At 48.5% G+C, this 17,601-nt stretch overlaps 1 protein-coding gene across 1 annotated transcript in view; it reads left to right on the top strand.

Moving 5' to 3' along the window:
• ABCA13 (ATP binding cassette subfamily A member 13) overlaps window positions 1–17,601 on the top strand; it is a 330,719-nt gene that overhangs the window by 56,137 nt on the left and 256,981 nt on the right. Inside the window, exons 10-17 of the mRNA XM_044246994.1 lie at window positions 571–735; window positions 1,699–1,883; window positions 4,769–4,896; window positions 5,309–5,406; window positions 5,658–5,831; window positions 6,732–6,937; window positions 7,927–8,066; window positions 15,069–15,183. Of these exons, the coding sequence (XP_044102929.1) occupies window positions 571–735; window positions 1,699–1,883; window positions 4,769–4,896; window positions 5,309–5,406; window positions 5,658–5,831; window positions 6,732–6,937; window positions 7,927–8,066; window positions 15,069–15,183 (1,211 nt within the window). The remainder of the gene's footprint in view (window positions 1–570; window positions 736–1,698; window positions 1,884–4,768; window positions 4,897–5,308; window positions 5,407–5,657; window positions 5,832–6,731; window positions 6,938–7,926; window positions 8,067–15,068; window positions 15,184–17,601) is intronic.

Here is a 17,601-nt window from a genome sequence, read left to right as displayed (position 1 = left end):
AGTAGAGGTTCTGGAACGTGGTGTGCAGTTACTGTAAATCCACGTAACAGGAGCGTGGCTCGTTCCCACGCACACGCAAGTATTTTTACGGAGCTACAGGAGAAGAACTGTGTGTAGAAGTTCATGTACAGAAATAAGGGAGATTTGGGTCCAAAATGTCAAACCGTTTCTGACCCACAAGTCCAGTATGACTTGTCCTGGCTTTGTCTGCCTTTGGTAACTGAAAGAGAAAATGTTTCTGGCAAAGTTGCCTTGGGGGTGCCCGGTGCCAGGTGAACGGGGCTGGCCTTCTGTCTGCTTTTGGCCAGAGACTGAAAAAGCCTTATTTGATTCATCCCGTGTCCTCGACCCGGAGAAACTGCTGTTTCCAACTGCTTGCGGATGATCCTGAAACAGGTCATTCCAGAAGACGTCCCTCCACCAACCACACAAGCGACCCTTTATCAGCCTGTTCCTTCTCCCGTCAAGCAAAGCCCTGAGCTCTTCCTTTGCCAAGGTTGTGGTATTATTCTCAGAGGGGAACATTCTGGAAAAAAGCAGACTTGTAACGATGTTCCCTTTCTTTGGCAGATTCCCACAGAAGCAGCTTTGGAGCGGATGGTATGTTCCATCTTGTCCCGGACTTCCAAGGACGAAGCTGTCCTGGAGGGTCACCCCGCAGACTGTCTCCCACGCTGGTCTGAGGCTACAGACTACCTGGTGCATGCGGTCAACTGGCTGCAAGCATCCGAGCAGGTGCCGTCCGCAGAGACCCGCTCAGTGTGTCTGCACCCATCTCTCTCCTCTCCGTCTCTCAGACTCTGATTTTATTGATTTTTATAGCATTTGATTTCTTTTTGGGAACACAGGTAACACGGGGCATAAATGTGGTCCACGGTGTTGGACGAGGGTTCTGTGCAGCTACAAAGCTGAGAACCCTTTCCCTTTCCCTGCCCTCTGTTCCCTGTTTCCTTGCTGTCCTTTCCAGAGACGAGCCCCAGGAGCCCCACATCCTGCCCACTAAGTGCCCTTCTCCTGCGTGTGTCCACCGGCCTCACGCTGCTGGGGCCTCACCGCACATGTCCCCAGAAAGCCTGTCTTACTCTGAGATGCACACGTGGCCGTGACAAGAGCCATAGTGTGTTTTTGGCATGCGGGGTTTCCACAGGGCTCCTTGGATGACCACTTCGGACATTCGGAAGCAGGGGTCCAGCCCCCTGGAGCTCTTGAGGTGGGGGGCGCCACTCAGCCTGTCCTTTCACTCTGGCTTTGACGAGAAGCATCGTACTCGAACCGTAACCAATTTAAGGGAAACAGAGAAAGGTGCTGTTACCTGCTTTCATGGGCGAGTGTGGAGCCCGACATGGGGCCTGATCTCACAACCCCGAGATCACGACGTGAACCAAAACTGAGAGTCGGATGCTCCACTGACCGAGCCCCCCAGGTGCCCCTGCCTTCTCTTTTGCAAGTGGCCCTGGGGCAAAGGGAAGAGAAAAGGGAACCCAATGGAAATGCTGCGTGCAGCCGTTGATGCCATTTCTGATCTTTAGTTTCTGAGTAGAAATTAAATCCTACAGCACGTGACAGACCTTTCAATCTGGCAACATCATAAACACGAGCCATCCTTCCTCTAGAAGACTCTGTTACTATATCCCATGCACACACTCTCCTGTCTACTGGTTTTGGTTCATAACACTGTTTCCTTTTCTATGTGTGCAGGTGCTCCCTGGCGTTCTCCAGCAGGTGCTCGCCGGGGCCGCCCGCAGCCTGGAGGCTCTCCGAGGTCCGACTGGGGAGGGGCAGGAGCCACAGCAGGTGGTGAAGGTTCTGCAGGCTCTGCTTCCCCTCCTGAGTGACAGTTTGGCGGCAGATGGCTCCACCGGCAGCCGCCCATCTCCCAAGATGTAAGGCGTGCTTTCTTGTTTGATTACTGGTTAGGCTCGTGAGCCTGAATGTTAAGGACGCGCGATGAGACAGCGAGAGGAGAATTCATAGGACCACGGCTAGATAGTGGCTTCCTAGTCAGTAGCTGGGAGATGACTCCAGGATGGTGTCGTGGGGACCGTCCCGAATCGTTTACCCCAAACTCATGTCTGTATTTGTTTTTTAAAGGTTTTCCCATTTGTTTGTCAGAGAGAGAGAGAGAGAGAGAATGAGAGCAGGAGCACGAGCGGGGGGAGAGGCAGGATCCCCGCCGAGCAGGGAGCCTGATGCAAGACTCGAACCCAGGACCCTGAGATCATGACCTGAGCCAAGGGCAGACACATAACCCACTGGAACACCCCTCACCCTACCCCAGGTGTCCCCCTATGTCTGTTCAGAGGAGGGCAACAACCCAGTGGGGGAGCATATCCAAGAAGGGGGTCAGCCTTCTGGATTTCAGATCTAAAACGAACAAAAGCATTGTGGAGGCACTTGCATGGAAGAAACTGTTTTTACGGTTGTTTTGAAGTTTTGCACCGTTGAATTGTTTGCAGAAGGTCTGGAAACACTTCAAAAATGGGGAAACATAGACCTTCTTCATTTTTGAGATAAGCCGAATGGATTCCCGATGGGCAGTTCTATTGCAGTATTGGGCCGTCTTCTTCAGCGGGTCCTGCTCTTGGCAGGAACTTGGGCCCATTACATGCCTCAGGTGTAGGCTTTCCTTGGAACTGAGCAGAGAATGTCTCAGTATTGTCTCCGAAGGGGCCATTTCAAGCCACGGGCCTCAGATCGCCCTCTGTTACACAGCACGAGGGAGAATTGCATCGTTAGAATTGCACGGGGTCGTGGCATGTTCTCAGGGCACACATGATGTACATACAGGTGTGTACATAACTGGACACATTTCCAACTCCCTCGAGTTTTCTGGAACCTGGTGAGGAAGGAGGATCTTGCTTTTGAAGGTCTAGTTTCCTGTTTTAACTTAGAGATCTCCCGGGTGCTAGCGATAGAGTAGGTCACCTTCCTGACCTTACAAACCTCCCATGCCCCTGCCACTTCTGCCCGGGAGACAGAGAGCCCTGGGGCACTCTGGATCTCAGATCCTCCAGGGAGCGGGGATGTGAGAGACTCCTTTGGAGGACCAGGTGTGGCTGGCCCTGGCTTCTCTTTCCACCCACACTCAGGATGGGAAGGTGGGGGGGGGTCTTCCCACAGCTACTGTGTGTGCCGGGCCAGCTGTGGGGCCCTGGAGCCTCCCTTTCTCCCCACACCCACCTCTGTTCGGGGATACAAATGGCCTCCACTTGGCTGTCTGGGTAACAAGCAAGTCTGTGGCCAGTGCACTTCTGGTCCCTGGGTTTCCACCTCCCCAGGCTGATGGCATTTCTTGGTGGCCCCCGAGTCCCTTACCAGTTATGAAGCCCTTGGTCTGCTGCCGGCTCCATGCGGGACACCCCCCTCCCCGTGGCTTTATGTCTTCTCCTCTAAGGAAGGAAGGACCCACCCCCTCCCTTGTTATGGCCAGCAGGGAGACCCCGGGGTTGAGGACACCCCACACTTAGTGGCGGCTCACAAGTGCTACCCAGTCCCTCACGACTCCCACGTCTCACAACTCCCGCGGCATCCGCCTCTCTCTCCTCAACTCACCCCCAGGCTCACCGAGGTTCCTCCTCCGATGTCCCCTCGCACAGACCCTCCCGATCCAGTCTTGTCTTGTGAATCCCGTGTTTCCGCAGCAGCTTGTTTCCTGCGTGCGGTGTGGGGCGGCCGTGGCTCGGGTCCCAGCGCCGTCCTCTGTGCGCACACCTGCTTCGGCCCCTGGGCTCGCGTCCCCTCCCGGCATCCCTCAGGGTGTCCCACTGAGCGCTCGCTGTCATCATGATTTTAGACACCGCCTGCCCGTCCTGAGGTTAGCCCTCATTTGCCCGCGGCGCCCCTGGATCCTCATACCATCCACACTGCCCTTGGTGGGAAACTGTTGGCCGGAACACCACAGCTCTTTACTTCTACCCTGTTCTCGCCGAATGCTCACACCTTCTCTCCTCCAAGTCCCAACTTCCAACCGGACAACCCACCAAGCCTTCCTTTGGGACCGAGGACACATGTCATCAGAGGCAGGGGGTGCTCGTGGTGCCCCTGTTCCTGCCTGGACCTCCTGCACCGGGGTGATGAGATGCAGGAGAGGCGGGTCGGTGTGGGCATGGGGCCAGGTAGGGCCAGATGAGGACCGGGTGCCACCCATCGCTGGCCCAGCCTCGGGCACCTTGCACGGGTGCCCCTAGAGCGTCTTCTGGGTCTCACCTTCCAGCTCACTTTTTCTTCCTGGGAAGGAGATTCCCTGTGCTTGCAGGGATGCCTGAGGGTCTGCCTTCTCCCGCTGGGGCACTTGCTCCCACAGGGTGACCCCCACCTGGTTCTTCACTCGAACATTCTGTTCCAGTGTCAGCTTCTCTCGCTGCAGAATCCCTGTCTTTCCAGCTGCCCGTCTGGGTGGCTCCCTCCCTCTTCCTGAGTCAGGCACCCTCTTGGGGCAACAGAGAGCCTCTGGGGTGGGGGGGAGCTTCGGCTGTCTGGGACAGCTGGACAACTGTCCCCCACTCCCCCAGCCCTGTGACTGCCTGCCTTCCCGGGGAGCGTGGTCTCTGCAGCTGTCAGCTGGTGAGCGCCTGTGTCTGCACCAGGGGCCTCTGTTTCCCTCCACTCCCCACCCAGGGACTGCAGGTGTCCAGCTGTCCTGCCAGGAGTCCTTCTTGGCCCTGGGAGACTCTTATAGCTGCTGTTAATTCACCTTCGATGGGTCCCGTGCCCACCACAGAGTGCAGCATTCTGACACTCTTCTTAAAATAGTTTCCTGTGCCCTCAGATTACTGCATCTACAGCAGCTGGAGAATGTCCTTCGAGACCTGCCCCCGTGGCCAGCCCTGAAGAGACTGCTTCTGCTCCTCGGGGTGCTCAGGAACGCGGTAGCCCAGAATTTGCGTTTTGTCCAAGGTAGAGACTGATTGAAAAGCAGGCTTGAAACTGCCTGATGCCTTTGTTGGGCTTGGACACAGTTGTCACGGTGCATTTTATGCTCTGCAGGGTGGCTGGGGAGTGGGGCGGGGGCTTCTTCCCTCTCCCTGGTGGAGAGGGAAGAAGCGAGGACGGATGTCGCTTTTGGAGTGAAGCTCTCCTCTCCCCGTGATGCCGTCCTCACGCGTCTTGAGGACATAGGAAACGACAGTGCAATGACTTTTCTGTTTTCCTCTCTCAGGGAGATCATAAAATGTCTGATAATAGGTGCAGTTTGCCAAGCTGCTGGTTTTCTGAATTCCCTGTGCTCGTCGTGGCCTCGTGGAGAAGCCGTGTGGGGAGTAGTGTGCTTTAGGGGAAATAGTCATGCGTCCGTTTGTTGACCTTACAGCAGTGCTCACGTGCCCGGAGAGACCGGCTAACAGCTCCACACTGGGCGGACCCGAGCAATTGCACCCAGAAAGGGACGCGTTTCTTCGGTGGAAGCAGGTAAAGCACAGCACAGGGTTCCAAATCAACGAGTTTGAGAAAACGTTCAAGCAGCTCATGCTCTCTTCTGTTTTGCCCCTGCTGTGAGCTGTGCTGGCCACATGTGCCGGCAAAGAGGACAATTTTTGAAGAGCTTTGTCTTAATTTTGGAATTCGGATGGCTGCTGGTGTCTGGATGTTGCTCTCTAGCCCTTGGGGGGCGAGCACAAGCCTCTCTGAGTCACCCCCTCCTGCTCCCTTTCGTCTTTCAGGTCTTGGTGAAGAAGGCTATGGACAGGTGCCTAAATGCCAGCTTGTCTGGGAAGGAGGCTCTCCGGTGTGGTGGGAACCCTGGTGCCTGGGAGCACCTCCGGGCGCTGTCGTGTCCCCACGACTCCACCAAGAGCAGCGTTTTCAACGAGCTACTGCAGTCAGCGGAGGACGCGGTAAGTAGCCGCCTTCTGATCTCATCCGCTGATTCCAGTGGGCTGATTTTGCAGGTTAGACACCCATCCCCCCGCCATGGAAATCCAGCCACCCCTGCTCCATCTCTCCTCCAGCCCCACTCGGAGGCTGCCCGTCACCCATCTGGCCCAAATCTCCTTGATAGCGGTCTTCCCCAAGAGCACCCCGAACTCTCAGACTGCGCCTCCCCGCCCCCCCTGGTTTCCGGGCTCCCCGTCCGCTCCATCCCTGGCTGCAGACGTCGAGAGGCCAGACACATAACTTCAGGCATCGGCCAGCTTGGAGCACAGAGCCATGGCCAGCCCTGCTTCTCCGTGTCCCTGCCCCTTGCTGAGAGCTTGAGAGAGTGAGGAGCCATTTGTTAGTGAAATTCACGATGTCCCCTTTGACCCATATTTTTCTCGCCGAACACTACAAATGATAGTACCATTCCCTTTTCTGCTGTTCATTTTTTTCCTCTGTATGGCATGTTTCATTTCTTATTTTCTCATGCTGCCTGGTAGGGTTGGGCTGAAAGGGGCACCTGCGCTTCTGGTGTGTGTGTGTGTGTGTGTGTGTGTGGGTTTTTTTTTTTTTTTGGTTGGAGGATGTGGGCTATTAATTGTGGAACAGAATCACAGGAGCATGACTCCAAGGAGGCTGGGTCCTGTGGGGCGACTGGGGGACTAGCCAGCACAGATGGGCTTCACACCTGTGTCCCTTCGGTCACAGCCTTGATTTGGGGGTAAAGAGGCAAGTCCAGGACGGTCCCTCAGGTTACAAAAGCCGGTCTGCAGGGCACGGTCTTGGAGTCACAGTTCAAGAGAGCCCTTGGTATGGGAGACGGAACACGCGCTGCTTCCCGGGGCTACCCTGTCCTTACGTGCTCTTCCCCTGTCAAGGATCGCCTTTTGCAAGAAGTTGTCACTGGGCGGACAGATGTGCCAGATTCAGGATCCGAAGGACTTCTGGGCTGGCAGGAAGTGGAAGCGCAGCTGGAGGACGTGGGCCTTTCCTGCAGGCGGCTCTCCCAGCGGCTGGCAGCGGCCGCCTCACCCGGGGACCGCGACCTTGCCGGTGACTGTAAGGACCAGCTTGCAGCAGCAGTGTGAGTCTGTGTGTGATGGGAAACTGGTGAACAGTTGGGAACCATCTACCGAAACATGGACCCACATTGTATAGCCTATTTCTAGTATATTCTGTTTCTGGTATATTCTATCTCTGGGGGGAGGCATAATTTTTCTTTTTTTTTTTTAAATTTTTAAATTTCTTTTCAGTGTAACAGTATTCATTGTTTTTACACCACACCCAGTGCTCCATGCAATCTGTGTCCTCTCCAATACCCACCACTAGGTTGCCCCAAGTTCCCACCCCCCCCACCCCTTCAAACCTTTCAGATTGTTTTTCAGAGTCCACAGTCTCTCATGGTTCACCTCCCCTTCCAATTTCCCCCAACTCCCTTCTCCTCTCCATCGCCCCATGTCCTCCATGCTATTTGTTATGCTCCACAAATAAGTGAAACCATATGATAATTGACTTTCTCTGCTTGACTTATTTCACTCAGCGTAATCTCTTCCAGTCCCGTCCATGTTGCTACAAAAGTTGGGTATTCATCCTTTCTGGTGGAGGCATAGTTTTTCTTTTAATCTTTAAAAAAAGACTGACCTATTTGGTACTATTAGAAAGCATTTAAAAATGCAAAATATTAGGGGTAGATAAATAATCTCAGGTAGATAAATAAAATCTTTTGAAAAAAGTAAAAATATAAGATATTAAACAAAGGTTTACCATTGACTTAACCTTCTGCAACAGTCTTGGCTGCAAAGTTATAGTAAGTTATATTAAGTCCTATTTTCCTCTTTCTGTTCTCTTGATGTGCTGTGTCTTGCGTTTCCTATATTCCCATGCATCACTTTTGCTCTTCAAATTGAGTGGGGGGGATTTGTAAGTAATCAAATACTAGTAAGGAGACTATCGAGAAGGTTCTTATTTCTGACGCAGGTGACTGCCAGATGCCCGTGTTGGCCTGTAGAGGAATCTGTCATGTTCTGAAAACCGCAACCAAAGGGGAGCTTTCTCTGGCTTCTCTGATTGCAGGATCTTCCGCGCACTAGGAACAGTTCAGTCATCCCTGGAGCAAACACCCTACTGGAAAGGCTTCACAGGATTTATCAGGAAGACCTGTGAACTGGTCCGTTCTGCGAACGTGCAAGGAAGCGTCCAGAATGGTCTGTCTGGTAGGTCAGCCGTCTTCGCTGTGGGAACCTGGGCGCTGCTCCCCCTTCCCCACGTTACTGCTGAGAGACGCCCTATTTATGAAGGGTGCCGGAGGTGAGGCTTGCCGAGGATTTGCCACTGGGATGCCCACTGTGCGAGACTGACCAGGGCCCTGGCTTCACTGGTTGTCGCAGCTCTTTCTACCAGCGACCTCTTTTCCTCTCGACCTGTCCTGGTTTGGCTGATAAACACAGACAGGATGGACCAGGCATGACGGACTCCGAGAAGTCCAGAGCTGCTGCCTGTGGGGCCTCGTCACTCCTGTGCTGTTAGACTCACCCTGCCCTCCAGGGGCAGCACCCCCATGTCGAGCCCGCTCCCCTCTTTCCGTGCTATCTTCAAAACCAAAAATCCCCTCAAATATGAATTGTACAACTTCGCAAAGGCCTGACCCCCAGGCAGTCATTCCCTCATCCCAAGGGCCCTCTTTCTAAGAAGACGCTGGCAGGGTGGGACCTGTGTTTCTGACTCATCCCAGGAGAGAGCTGGGGGTCTGAGTCCGGCTCTTCCTGGGGACCGCGATCGCTCTGGCTGTGCTGTGTGCGCTCCAGCCCCGTGGGTTACCAGCTTGCCCTTGGAGCACCTCTGCTTCGACTCTGGGTTCCCGCTCTGTGGCCGTGGGATCTCACTCCCTTCCTTCCTCCTCAAACTGCTGGGGTTTTCATTTTTGTTTACTAGTTTTTATTTAAGTTCCAGATAGTTAGCATACGGTGTAATATTAGTCTCGGGTGTACAATACAGGGACCCAGGACTTCCCTGCATCACCCGGTGCTCGTCCCGGCAGGTGCCCTACTTCCTCCCATCACCTGCTTCCCCATGCCCCCAGGACCCCCCTCCCCCGCCCGCCGTGACTAGCAACGTGTTCCCTGCAATGAAGAGTCCGTTTCTTTGTTTCTCTCTCTCTTTTTCCCCTTTGCTCAGTAGTTTTGTTTCTTAAATTCCACGTATGACTGAAAGCATATGGTATTTGTCTTTCTCTGGCTGACGTGTCTCGATGAGCATGATGTGCTCTAGCTCCATCCGTGTTGTTGCAAATGGCAGGATCTCATTCTTTTTGACGGTGGAGTGATACTCCTTTGTGTATATGAACCATGTCTTCATCCATTCATCTCTCCATGGACACATGGGCTACTTCCATGGTTTGGCTCTGGTTGACAATGCTGCTGTAAACCCCAGGGTGCATGGGTCCCTTTGAATCTGTATTTTTGTACCCTTCGGGCAAATACCTCATAGTGCGATTGCTGGATGGTAGTGTAGTTCCATTTTTAACTTTTCCCAGACTCTCCATACTCCAACCACTGCTTTTAGAGGCTGCCAGAGAAACCCTTCTCTGTGGCGGTCAGTGTCAAACCCACGAGCTGCCTGTTGGGTCTCTGCCTCGGCTGCAGGTGGGCCACACTGAGCTCTGCCCTTGGCGGCGGCAGTGCTGGGCTGTCGGCTGTGTCTCCTTGGTTGCATGTTCCTCCAGTGCTAGAGCTTGGCTGGCTCCTGACCATTTCCAGAAACATAGGCGACGAGAGTGACATTTGGCATCTGTGAGAAGCCCGAGTTCAGAATTCTCAATAACATTGACAATCACAACATTTGTTGTGTTTTGTATGAATTATTTCATCCAATCCCCTTGTCAACCCTTGAGCTGGGTTCCATTTTGACTTGATTTTCAGATGGGAATACTGAGGCTCGTGGAGATTAAATTCTGATATAGACCACCGAGCTCCAAGTATCAAAGCTGAGACACTGTTGTAGGAGGTCTCTCTCTGGAGCCGGTGAACTTCCCTTCTATTTGGCCTATCCTCACTGGGCACATCATGCTGCCTCAAGGCTTGCTCCGTTATGGAAATAGAGCTTGTCTGAGAACGGAGTTTTCTTGATTCTCTGTTCTGTGAATTTGTGTCCTCTTTCACAGATTTTCTAATTTGTTTCCTGTTTCATGAATTTCCTTTTTAAATCTGTATTATTTCCTCCCTTCCTTCTACTAAATTCAATTTGATGTTCTTTTCCTAGCTTCTTGATTTTCATGTTTTCTTCTTTTCTTTTTAAAAAAGTTTTTATTTATTTATTTGACAGAGAGAGAGAGAGAGAGAGAGAGAGAAAGCACAAGCAGGGGGAGTGGGCAGAGGGAGAACCAGACATCCCCAAGCAGAGAATGTGACACGGGGCTTGATCCCAGGATCCTGGGATCATTACCTGAGCTGAAGGCAGATGCTTAATGACTGAGCCACCTAGGTGCCCCAAGTTTCTTTTCTAATAGTATACTTTTAAAGCTATAATATTTATTCTATGCAGAACCCTAGTATAGGGCACACAGTTTGATAGGTCACAGTCTTCGTTAACATTCTGTTCAAAATTTCCCGATGTTTATTATGATTTCAGGATATTGTTTAATTTTCACTGACATTTGAGGACATTTCAAGTGATTTTTAAAGAAGACTCTAAATTTCTCACCTGTTTTAATGAGAGAACATTCTCAACGGTCAGTCTTTGGAATTTGTTGAGATGTGATTGTGGCGCACATGGTCCATTTTGGCAAATGTGTGAGTTCTTCAAAACCATGTCACTTCTGTCCTTGTTGGGTGTAGTAATTACATAAAATTAGTAGGTCAAGTTTGTTAATCATCCACATCTTACCTATTTCTCATCTACCTCTTTATTTTTTAAAATTACTTAATTTTTTTCATGGGGGCTTTTTCACGTGGAGCTTGATCCCACAACCCTGAGACCATAACCTGAGCTGAAACCAACGGTCCGACTCTTAGCTGACTGAGCCACCCAAGCGTCCCGAGAATGACTCGCACGTTTAAGAGGACGTGCCAAATGTTGGCAAGAGTGCGGAAGGACTGGGGCCATCATAGGGTGTTGCGGGAATGTAAAACAGGATGACGACTTTGAAAAACAGCATCCGCCTCTCCAAAACTCATATATGCAGACACTGCGTAATCCAGCCATTTTGCATCTAAAGAAAAGAGAGCATGTTTCTATCTGAGACTTGTGCATGGACAGTCAGAGTTGCTGTGTACTTGCAACATCCGCAACCAGGGAGCCAGCTAAGGGTGACTGTGGGACCAGAAGGACTAGCTGTGGCACTCCCAGCACAGGTAGGACTCCAAGGTCAAAAGGGATGAGCTTGCTAACTCATGAATGAAGCTCAAACTAACCAATTCTAAGGAATCATGCTCAGTAAAAGATGTCGGACAAAAACCAGCACGCACTCTAATTCCATTTATATGAATTTCTAATCGATGGTGGCGGAAGGCAGATCCAGGGTTGCCTGGGAACAGGAGCAGGGGGCTGGACCTGACAGGTGGAGGGATGACGAGGGAGCATGAGGACCCTGGGGAGTGACGGATATGTTCACAGTCTTAATTATAATGATATTTCAGTAATATGTACACATGTCAAACCCTAAAAACTGTCTGTGCAAACAGCTGTGATTTGTTTTACGACAGCTATATTTCAATAAAGTTGAGGTTTTTTAGAAGAAAGAAATCCAAATTTAAGGCAAGTAATTTATGCTTTTTGGCATCTATGGAGAAAGAAAGAGGCAACAAGCTTCATAGCTGGCACGGGGTGTGCGATTCACATCAGAGTTTTTAAAAGGTCAATGCTACCAGAAAACCAAGCCACATCGAGTAACTTTTTTAAATAAAAGAAGGAAACATGGGGGGCCTGGGTGGCACAGTCGGTTGAGCCTCTGACTCTTGGTTCCAGCTCTGGTCGTGATCTTAAGGTTGTGAGATGGAGCCTTGAGTTGGGCTCCATGCTCAGTGCTGAGTCTGCTTGAGATTTTCTCTCCTTCCCACTCTGCCCCTCCCGCTCATCCTCTCTGTCTCTGAAATAAATAAATATTTTAAAAAAAGAAAGCGGGAACATAATTCACCAGGAAGGGAACAGCAGCAGATGGGAGTGATCGACCCCGAGATGCAGGAAAGCATGTGGACAACGGCGTCGGGTGCAGCAGAGAAACAACAGGCTACTCTCTAGCCTGTGGAAGGGGTAGGACAGAAAGAGCAGTGTGGCATTCTTTGCAGAAAGCCCGCAAGTCTCGTGCGCTGGAGGGCCAAGCATCTGAAAGTGACTTCGAGGGATGGGACTGCTGATAGTTTGGGTGAGACTGTGGGTGAGGAGAAATGCTGAGACAGCCTCCCTTTGTCCCCTGAGCCGGGCCTCTGCTGCTCCTCTGTGTCAGCAGAAGACGAGGCTCATGGGTCTGGAGAAATGGGGGTGGCCTGCTCTGACTTTGGGGCGCCAGACACGACCGATGGTCTGGATGTCACTGACAATGTTGGGGACTGACCTAGCCTGCCTGTTCGGAACGGTGGAGTGCCCAGCGCCCCTCTTATGTGCGCAAGAGGGGCGGGGGCAGGGGGATGGGTGAGCCTGGTGATGGGTATTAGGGAGGGCACGGGCTGCAGGGAGGACCGGGTGTTATACGCAAACGATGAATCATGCAACACTGCATCAAAAGTTAATGATGTACCGTATGGTGACTAACATCACATAATGCAATAAATAAAATAAAAATAATCCTAAGGAAGAGGAAATACCAAAAAAAAAAAAAAAGAAATTAAAAAATGTGTAAGTACATAGAAGTGTTTTCAAGCGAAATAGACCAGAAATTAGAAGAGAGAATATTCTAAAAGATTGTGAAGATAGAGAGCTGTGTAGAAGGTCCCACTGACCGTGATTAGAAGTTCTCAAAAGTAGAGATGACGCAGGGTTTGGAATGATTGAAGAAATGACCCAGAACATTTCCCCAAATGTTTATGTTTTGTGTTCATTTGCCATCTGTATGTGTTCTTCGGAAATATACCTACCCAGGTCATCTGCCCATTTTTTTTTTTTTAAAGAGAAATTAAATTCACTTTATTTAAAAAAAATTTTTTTAACCTCTTAATTTTATTTTTTTCCAGTTTCATTGGAAAAAATATAACATAAATTCATTGTTTATGCACCACATCCAGTGCTCCATGCAATCCATGCCCTCTTTAATACCCACCACCAGGTTCACCCATCCCCCCACCCCCTTCCCACCAAAACCCTCAGTTTGTTTCTTAGAGTCCACAGTCTCTCATGGTTTGTCTCCCCCTCCGATTTCCCCCAACTCACTTCTCCTCTCCTTCTCCTAATGTCCTCCGTGTTATTCCTTATGCTCCACAAATAAGTGAAACCATATGACATTTGAGTCTCTCTGCTTGACTTATTTCACTCAGCATAATCTCTTCCAGTCCCGTCCATGTTGCTATAAAAGTTGGGTATTCGTCCTTTCTGATGGAGACATAATATTCCATAGTGTATATGGACCACATCTTCCTTATCCATTTTATCTGTTGAAGGGCATCTTGGCTCTTTCCACAGTTTGGTGACTGTGGCCATTGCTGCAATGAGCAGTGGGGGACATTTTTAAAAATCAGATTGTTGTTGTTGTTGTTGAGTTGAATGAATTCTTTACATATTTTGGATATTTGTTTCTTATTGGAAGTATGAATTGCAAATATCTTCTCCCAGTCAGCAGGTTGCCTTTTAGTTTTGTTTATGATGTTTTCTTCACTGTGCAAAAAGCATTTTAGTTTGATGGAGTCCTGATAGTTTACTTTTGATTTCGTTGCCCTTCCCTGAGGAGATAGATCCAAAAAAATATTGCTAGGACTGATGTCTAAGAGTTTACTGCCTATGTTTTCTGTGAGGAGTTTTATGGGTTCAGGTTTCACGTTAGATCTTCATTGTATTTTGAGTTGATTTCTGTGGATGGTGGAAGCAAGTGGTCCAGTTCTCCCAACACCATTTGTTCAGACTGCCTTTTACCCGTTGTGCATTCTTGCCTCCTCCTAATCTAATTATAGATTAATTTGCCATATAAGTGTAGGTTTATTTTCTGAGGTCTCTGTTCTGTTGCATTGATCTATGTGTCTGATTTTGTGCCAGTGCCATCCTATTCTGGGTTAATTTAGATTTCTTATGTTTTTATCCTAACTATGGTCATTGCTATTTTATGCTATTTATGATTTTAGCTTTGTTTTGTGGTTGTCGTTTTGTTTTCCTATGTTCTTTTTTTATTTTTAAGATTTTATTTATTTATTTGAGTGAGAGAGAGAACAAGTTGAAGGCAGCAGCAGGAGAAGCAGACTCCCTGCTGAGTGGGAATCTCGACATGGGGCTCGATCCCAGACTCTGAGATCATGGCCTGAGCCAAAAGCTGACATCTAACCAACTGAGCCACCCACGTGCCCCTGTTTTTCATGTTCTTGAAAAGAGTTTGATCCTTTAGAATCTGACTTTTAAGGTTTGCTAGGCAGGACTGGAATGGTATTCAGTGTGGTTGCAAATATTCCCCAGGACTGAGGCAAGACCCATTTTACATCTTGTACTCACTGTCTAATGAGAATTGTGGGTTGTTCCAGTCTGGCTGATGGAAACAGAATTTGTTCCTGGCCCACGTGATTGACCACTGGACACTTTTCTTGAATCTTTTTGGGTGGATCTTTCTCTGGTCTCAGGGGGTTTCTTCACCAGCATGCAGTGATTTACCCTCAGCTGAATACTTGAAGGAGGCATACAGCAAGTGTTCTGTCTGTTCAGCTCTCTCCTTGGAGTCTGTTCTGCGCAGACAAAGTCTGTGCAGTCTTTTGTACTCCAACCTTCACCCCATCTACTCAAGGTGCCTACCAGTTCCACTTGGTTCTACCTCCTGGGTCAGTCCTGGGGTACTTTCTTTAAGGCAACAGATGGGATAATCATGGGTTTCACCTTATTTACCTTCTGTTTTCTGTGGATCACTGTCTATGCTGCTTGATGGCCAGTGTAGTTGAACTTGGCCAGACGCAGAAGCCAGATCATAAGGATTTTTAATCCTTCTTTGTTTTATTTTCAACCAGATTAAGAAAACCACTAAGCGTTCTTCACTTTGGTAGATTTGGCTGTTGTGTCCAACTTGAAATCAATACATGACATGCCTTTCTGTTTAGGTTTCTCTGAGGAATCTCCTTGTTATGAAGAAAACATAGATTGGGAAGCCATCACTGATAATTATTTCACATTTTTGGGTAATTTACTCAAGTCTCCAGCTGCTTCCATCTCCAGGTAAATTTTCAAAATTCAATTTCCAGGTTTTGATTTAACTATTATCTGAGACAAGCAAAATCCATTTATAGGAAATGCCTGCTTTATTTATTTATGTAATTATTATTTTTTTTTTTTAAAGAAAGTTTGAGAGACAGGGTGAGCGGGGGTTCAGGGGGAAGGGAGAGGGAGAGAGAGAATCTCAAGTGGACTCCATGTCCTGAGTGAAACCCCCTGTGGGGCTCGATCTCACAACCCTGAGATCATGACCCGAGCTGAAATCAAGAGTGGGACGTTTAACCAACTTAGACACCCAGGCACCTCAGGAAACACTTGCTTTAAAATATGAACTCCTGATGTGACTGTGGATGCAGTATTTCATATTAGGCATTCGATAATATTTGCCCCATAGCATTTATGACTCCTGTTTTCATAGATTTTGAAAAGAAACACAAATGATAGTTTTAAGATTTTCCTTTAAAAGCATGATTTATAATAGATGCTCCAAAAATGGAATGGTTGGATTATAGTCTCATCCAGTTGCATACTTTAGACACGGGATTCGTGACTGAAGATTCTGGGAGCTCTGGGGACTTTTGGGAAAGAAGTGATCTTTGGAACTAAATTGCCAGATTATATGCTGCTCATGCATTCAGACAGAAATTCTCATGTATAATTATGGAGATGGTACATAGCTTCTTTCTTTAATTTTTTAATAGAAGAGCTTCTCACTTTATTTATTTATTATTATCTTTGAAGGCAAGCTCTACACCCAGTGTGGGGGTTGAACTCACAACCCTGAGATCCAGAGTTGTATGCTCCCCTGACTGCGCCAGCCAGGCACCCTGGATATCGCGTGTAGTTTAATATTTATTTATTTATTTATTTATTAATTTCAGAGAGTTGGGGGGTGGAGGGAGAGGGACAGAGAGCCTTAAGGAGACTTTGCAGTGAGCGCGGAGCCTGACATGGGGCTCAGTCCCACGACCTTGAGATCATGACCTGAGCAGAAACCAAGAGTTAGATGGGTAACCGACTGGGCCATGCAGGTCCCCTGTATGTGGTTTAAAGGACACTTTATTTATTGCTTGTGGGGTGTGTTGACAGAAGCTTTGTGTTAGGACATAGCTTTTACATTTGGGAATGGATCAAATTTATCTGTGAAGTTTGTTAAGAATACAAATTCCTGGAGCCTGCCCCAGACATGCTAAACTTTGGCTGTGTGGAGGACCAGGCTTTCTGTAGATTTAAGGAATTCTGCATGTGGTTCTGGTGCACACCAAAGTTCCAAAGCTATTTGGCAAAAGAAAAACTCTGGGCCATGTCCTGTTCCAGTCATATAATAGCTGCGTGAATCTGCTAATTAAAAAAAAAAATTCTATATATTAAAATTGTATTTCTATATATTAGAGAAAATTTTCTATATATTAAATTGTATATGTATTATATTCCTATGTATTAAAAATTTATATATTTATATTTATATATTTATTTATATATGTGTATATATGTATATGTATATATATACATATATATATATATTTGAAATATTTCTTTTTCCGTGACTTGGAGATACTGGTGTATATCCCAACAGGCTTCTGTAGGAGTGAACTACAACTGTATTTAGGAAAGTGCCTTATAAACTGTAAAGTGATGTAACAACACAGAGCTGTACTTCTACCAGTGGTTCCAGTTACTTCTACTGCAGCCCTTACTCACACTGCTCTTTTTTTTTTTTTAATTTTATTTATTTACTTGAGAGAGGAGATTGAGAAAACAAGTGGGAGGAGAAGCAGAGGGGGACGCAGGCTCCCCACAGCTGAGAGCCCAACACGGGGCTCCATCCCAGGACCCTGAGATCATGACCTGAGATGAAGGCAGAGGCTTAACCCACTGAGCCACCCAGATGCCCCAGCTGTGCCTGTATTTCTATGCAAGGCTGGACTTGAACAAGATCCGTATGGAATTCCTAATAGCACAGCTTTCTCGTTCTTGCTGGAGAAGTTCCTTGGAGAATGTTCTCAGTGTTTCCTGGTTCAGAGTCGCTACTCTCTTGCAAATAAGAGTAAATTAAATGATGGCGTGTCCCTCCCTTGAGCCTGTGCATTCTCTCTCTCTCTCTCGCTTAAATAAATAAAATCTTTAAAGAAAGAAAGTCAACTAAATGAAGACTGTACCTTCTGCTCCCAAATCCCAGCTATTAGATGGGAAAAAGCAACATGCATCATTTCATCTCTTTTGTGTCTGTCCTGTCCCAAGACTGTGCCTTAGCCGACAGGATTATAGAGTGAAAGAGGTTTAGGAAGGAATTCAGCCTTGAAGGTGTTTAGTAGCCAATACCGGTCAAAATCCTTATCCACAATTTTTCAGTGTGTCTTTCGAAGTCTGGACATGGAGGGTTTTCTTCTGGGGGCCTCACAGCTCCTCCCACAGAGACCC

This window comes from Neovison vison, chromosome 4 (assembly GCF_020171115.1).
Source record: "Neovison vison isolate M4711 chromosome 4, ASM_NN_V1, whole genome shotgun sequence".
Taxonomy (NCBI): Eukaryota; Metazoa; Chordata; class Mammalia; order Carnivora; family Mustelidae; genus Neogale; species Neogale vison.
The sequence above is the reverse complement of the archived record's forward strand: the minus strand, read 5'-3'. Positions and strand labels throughout refer to the sequence as shown.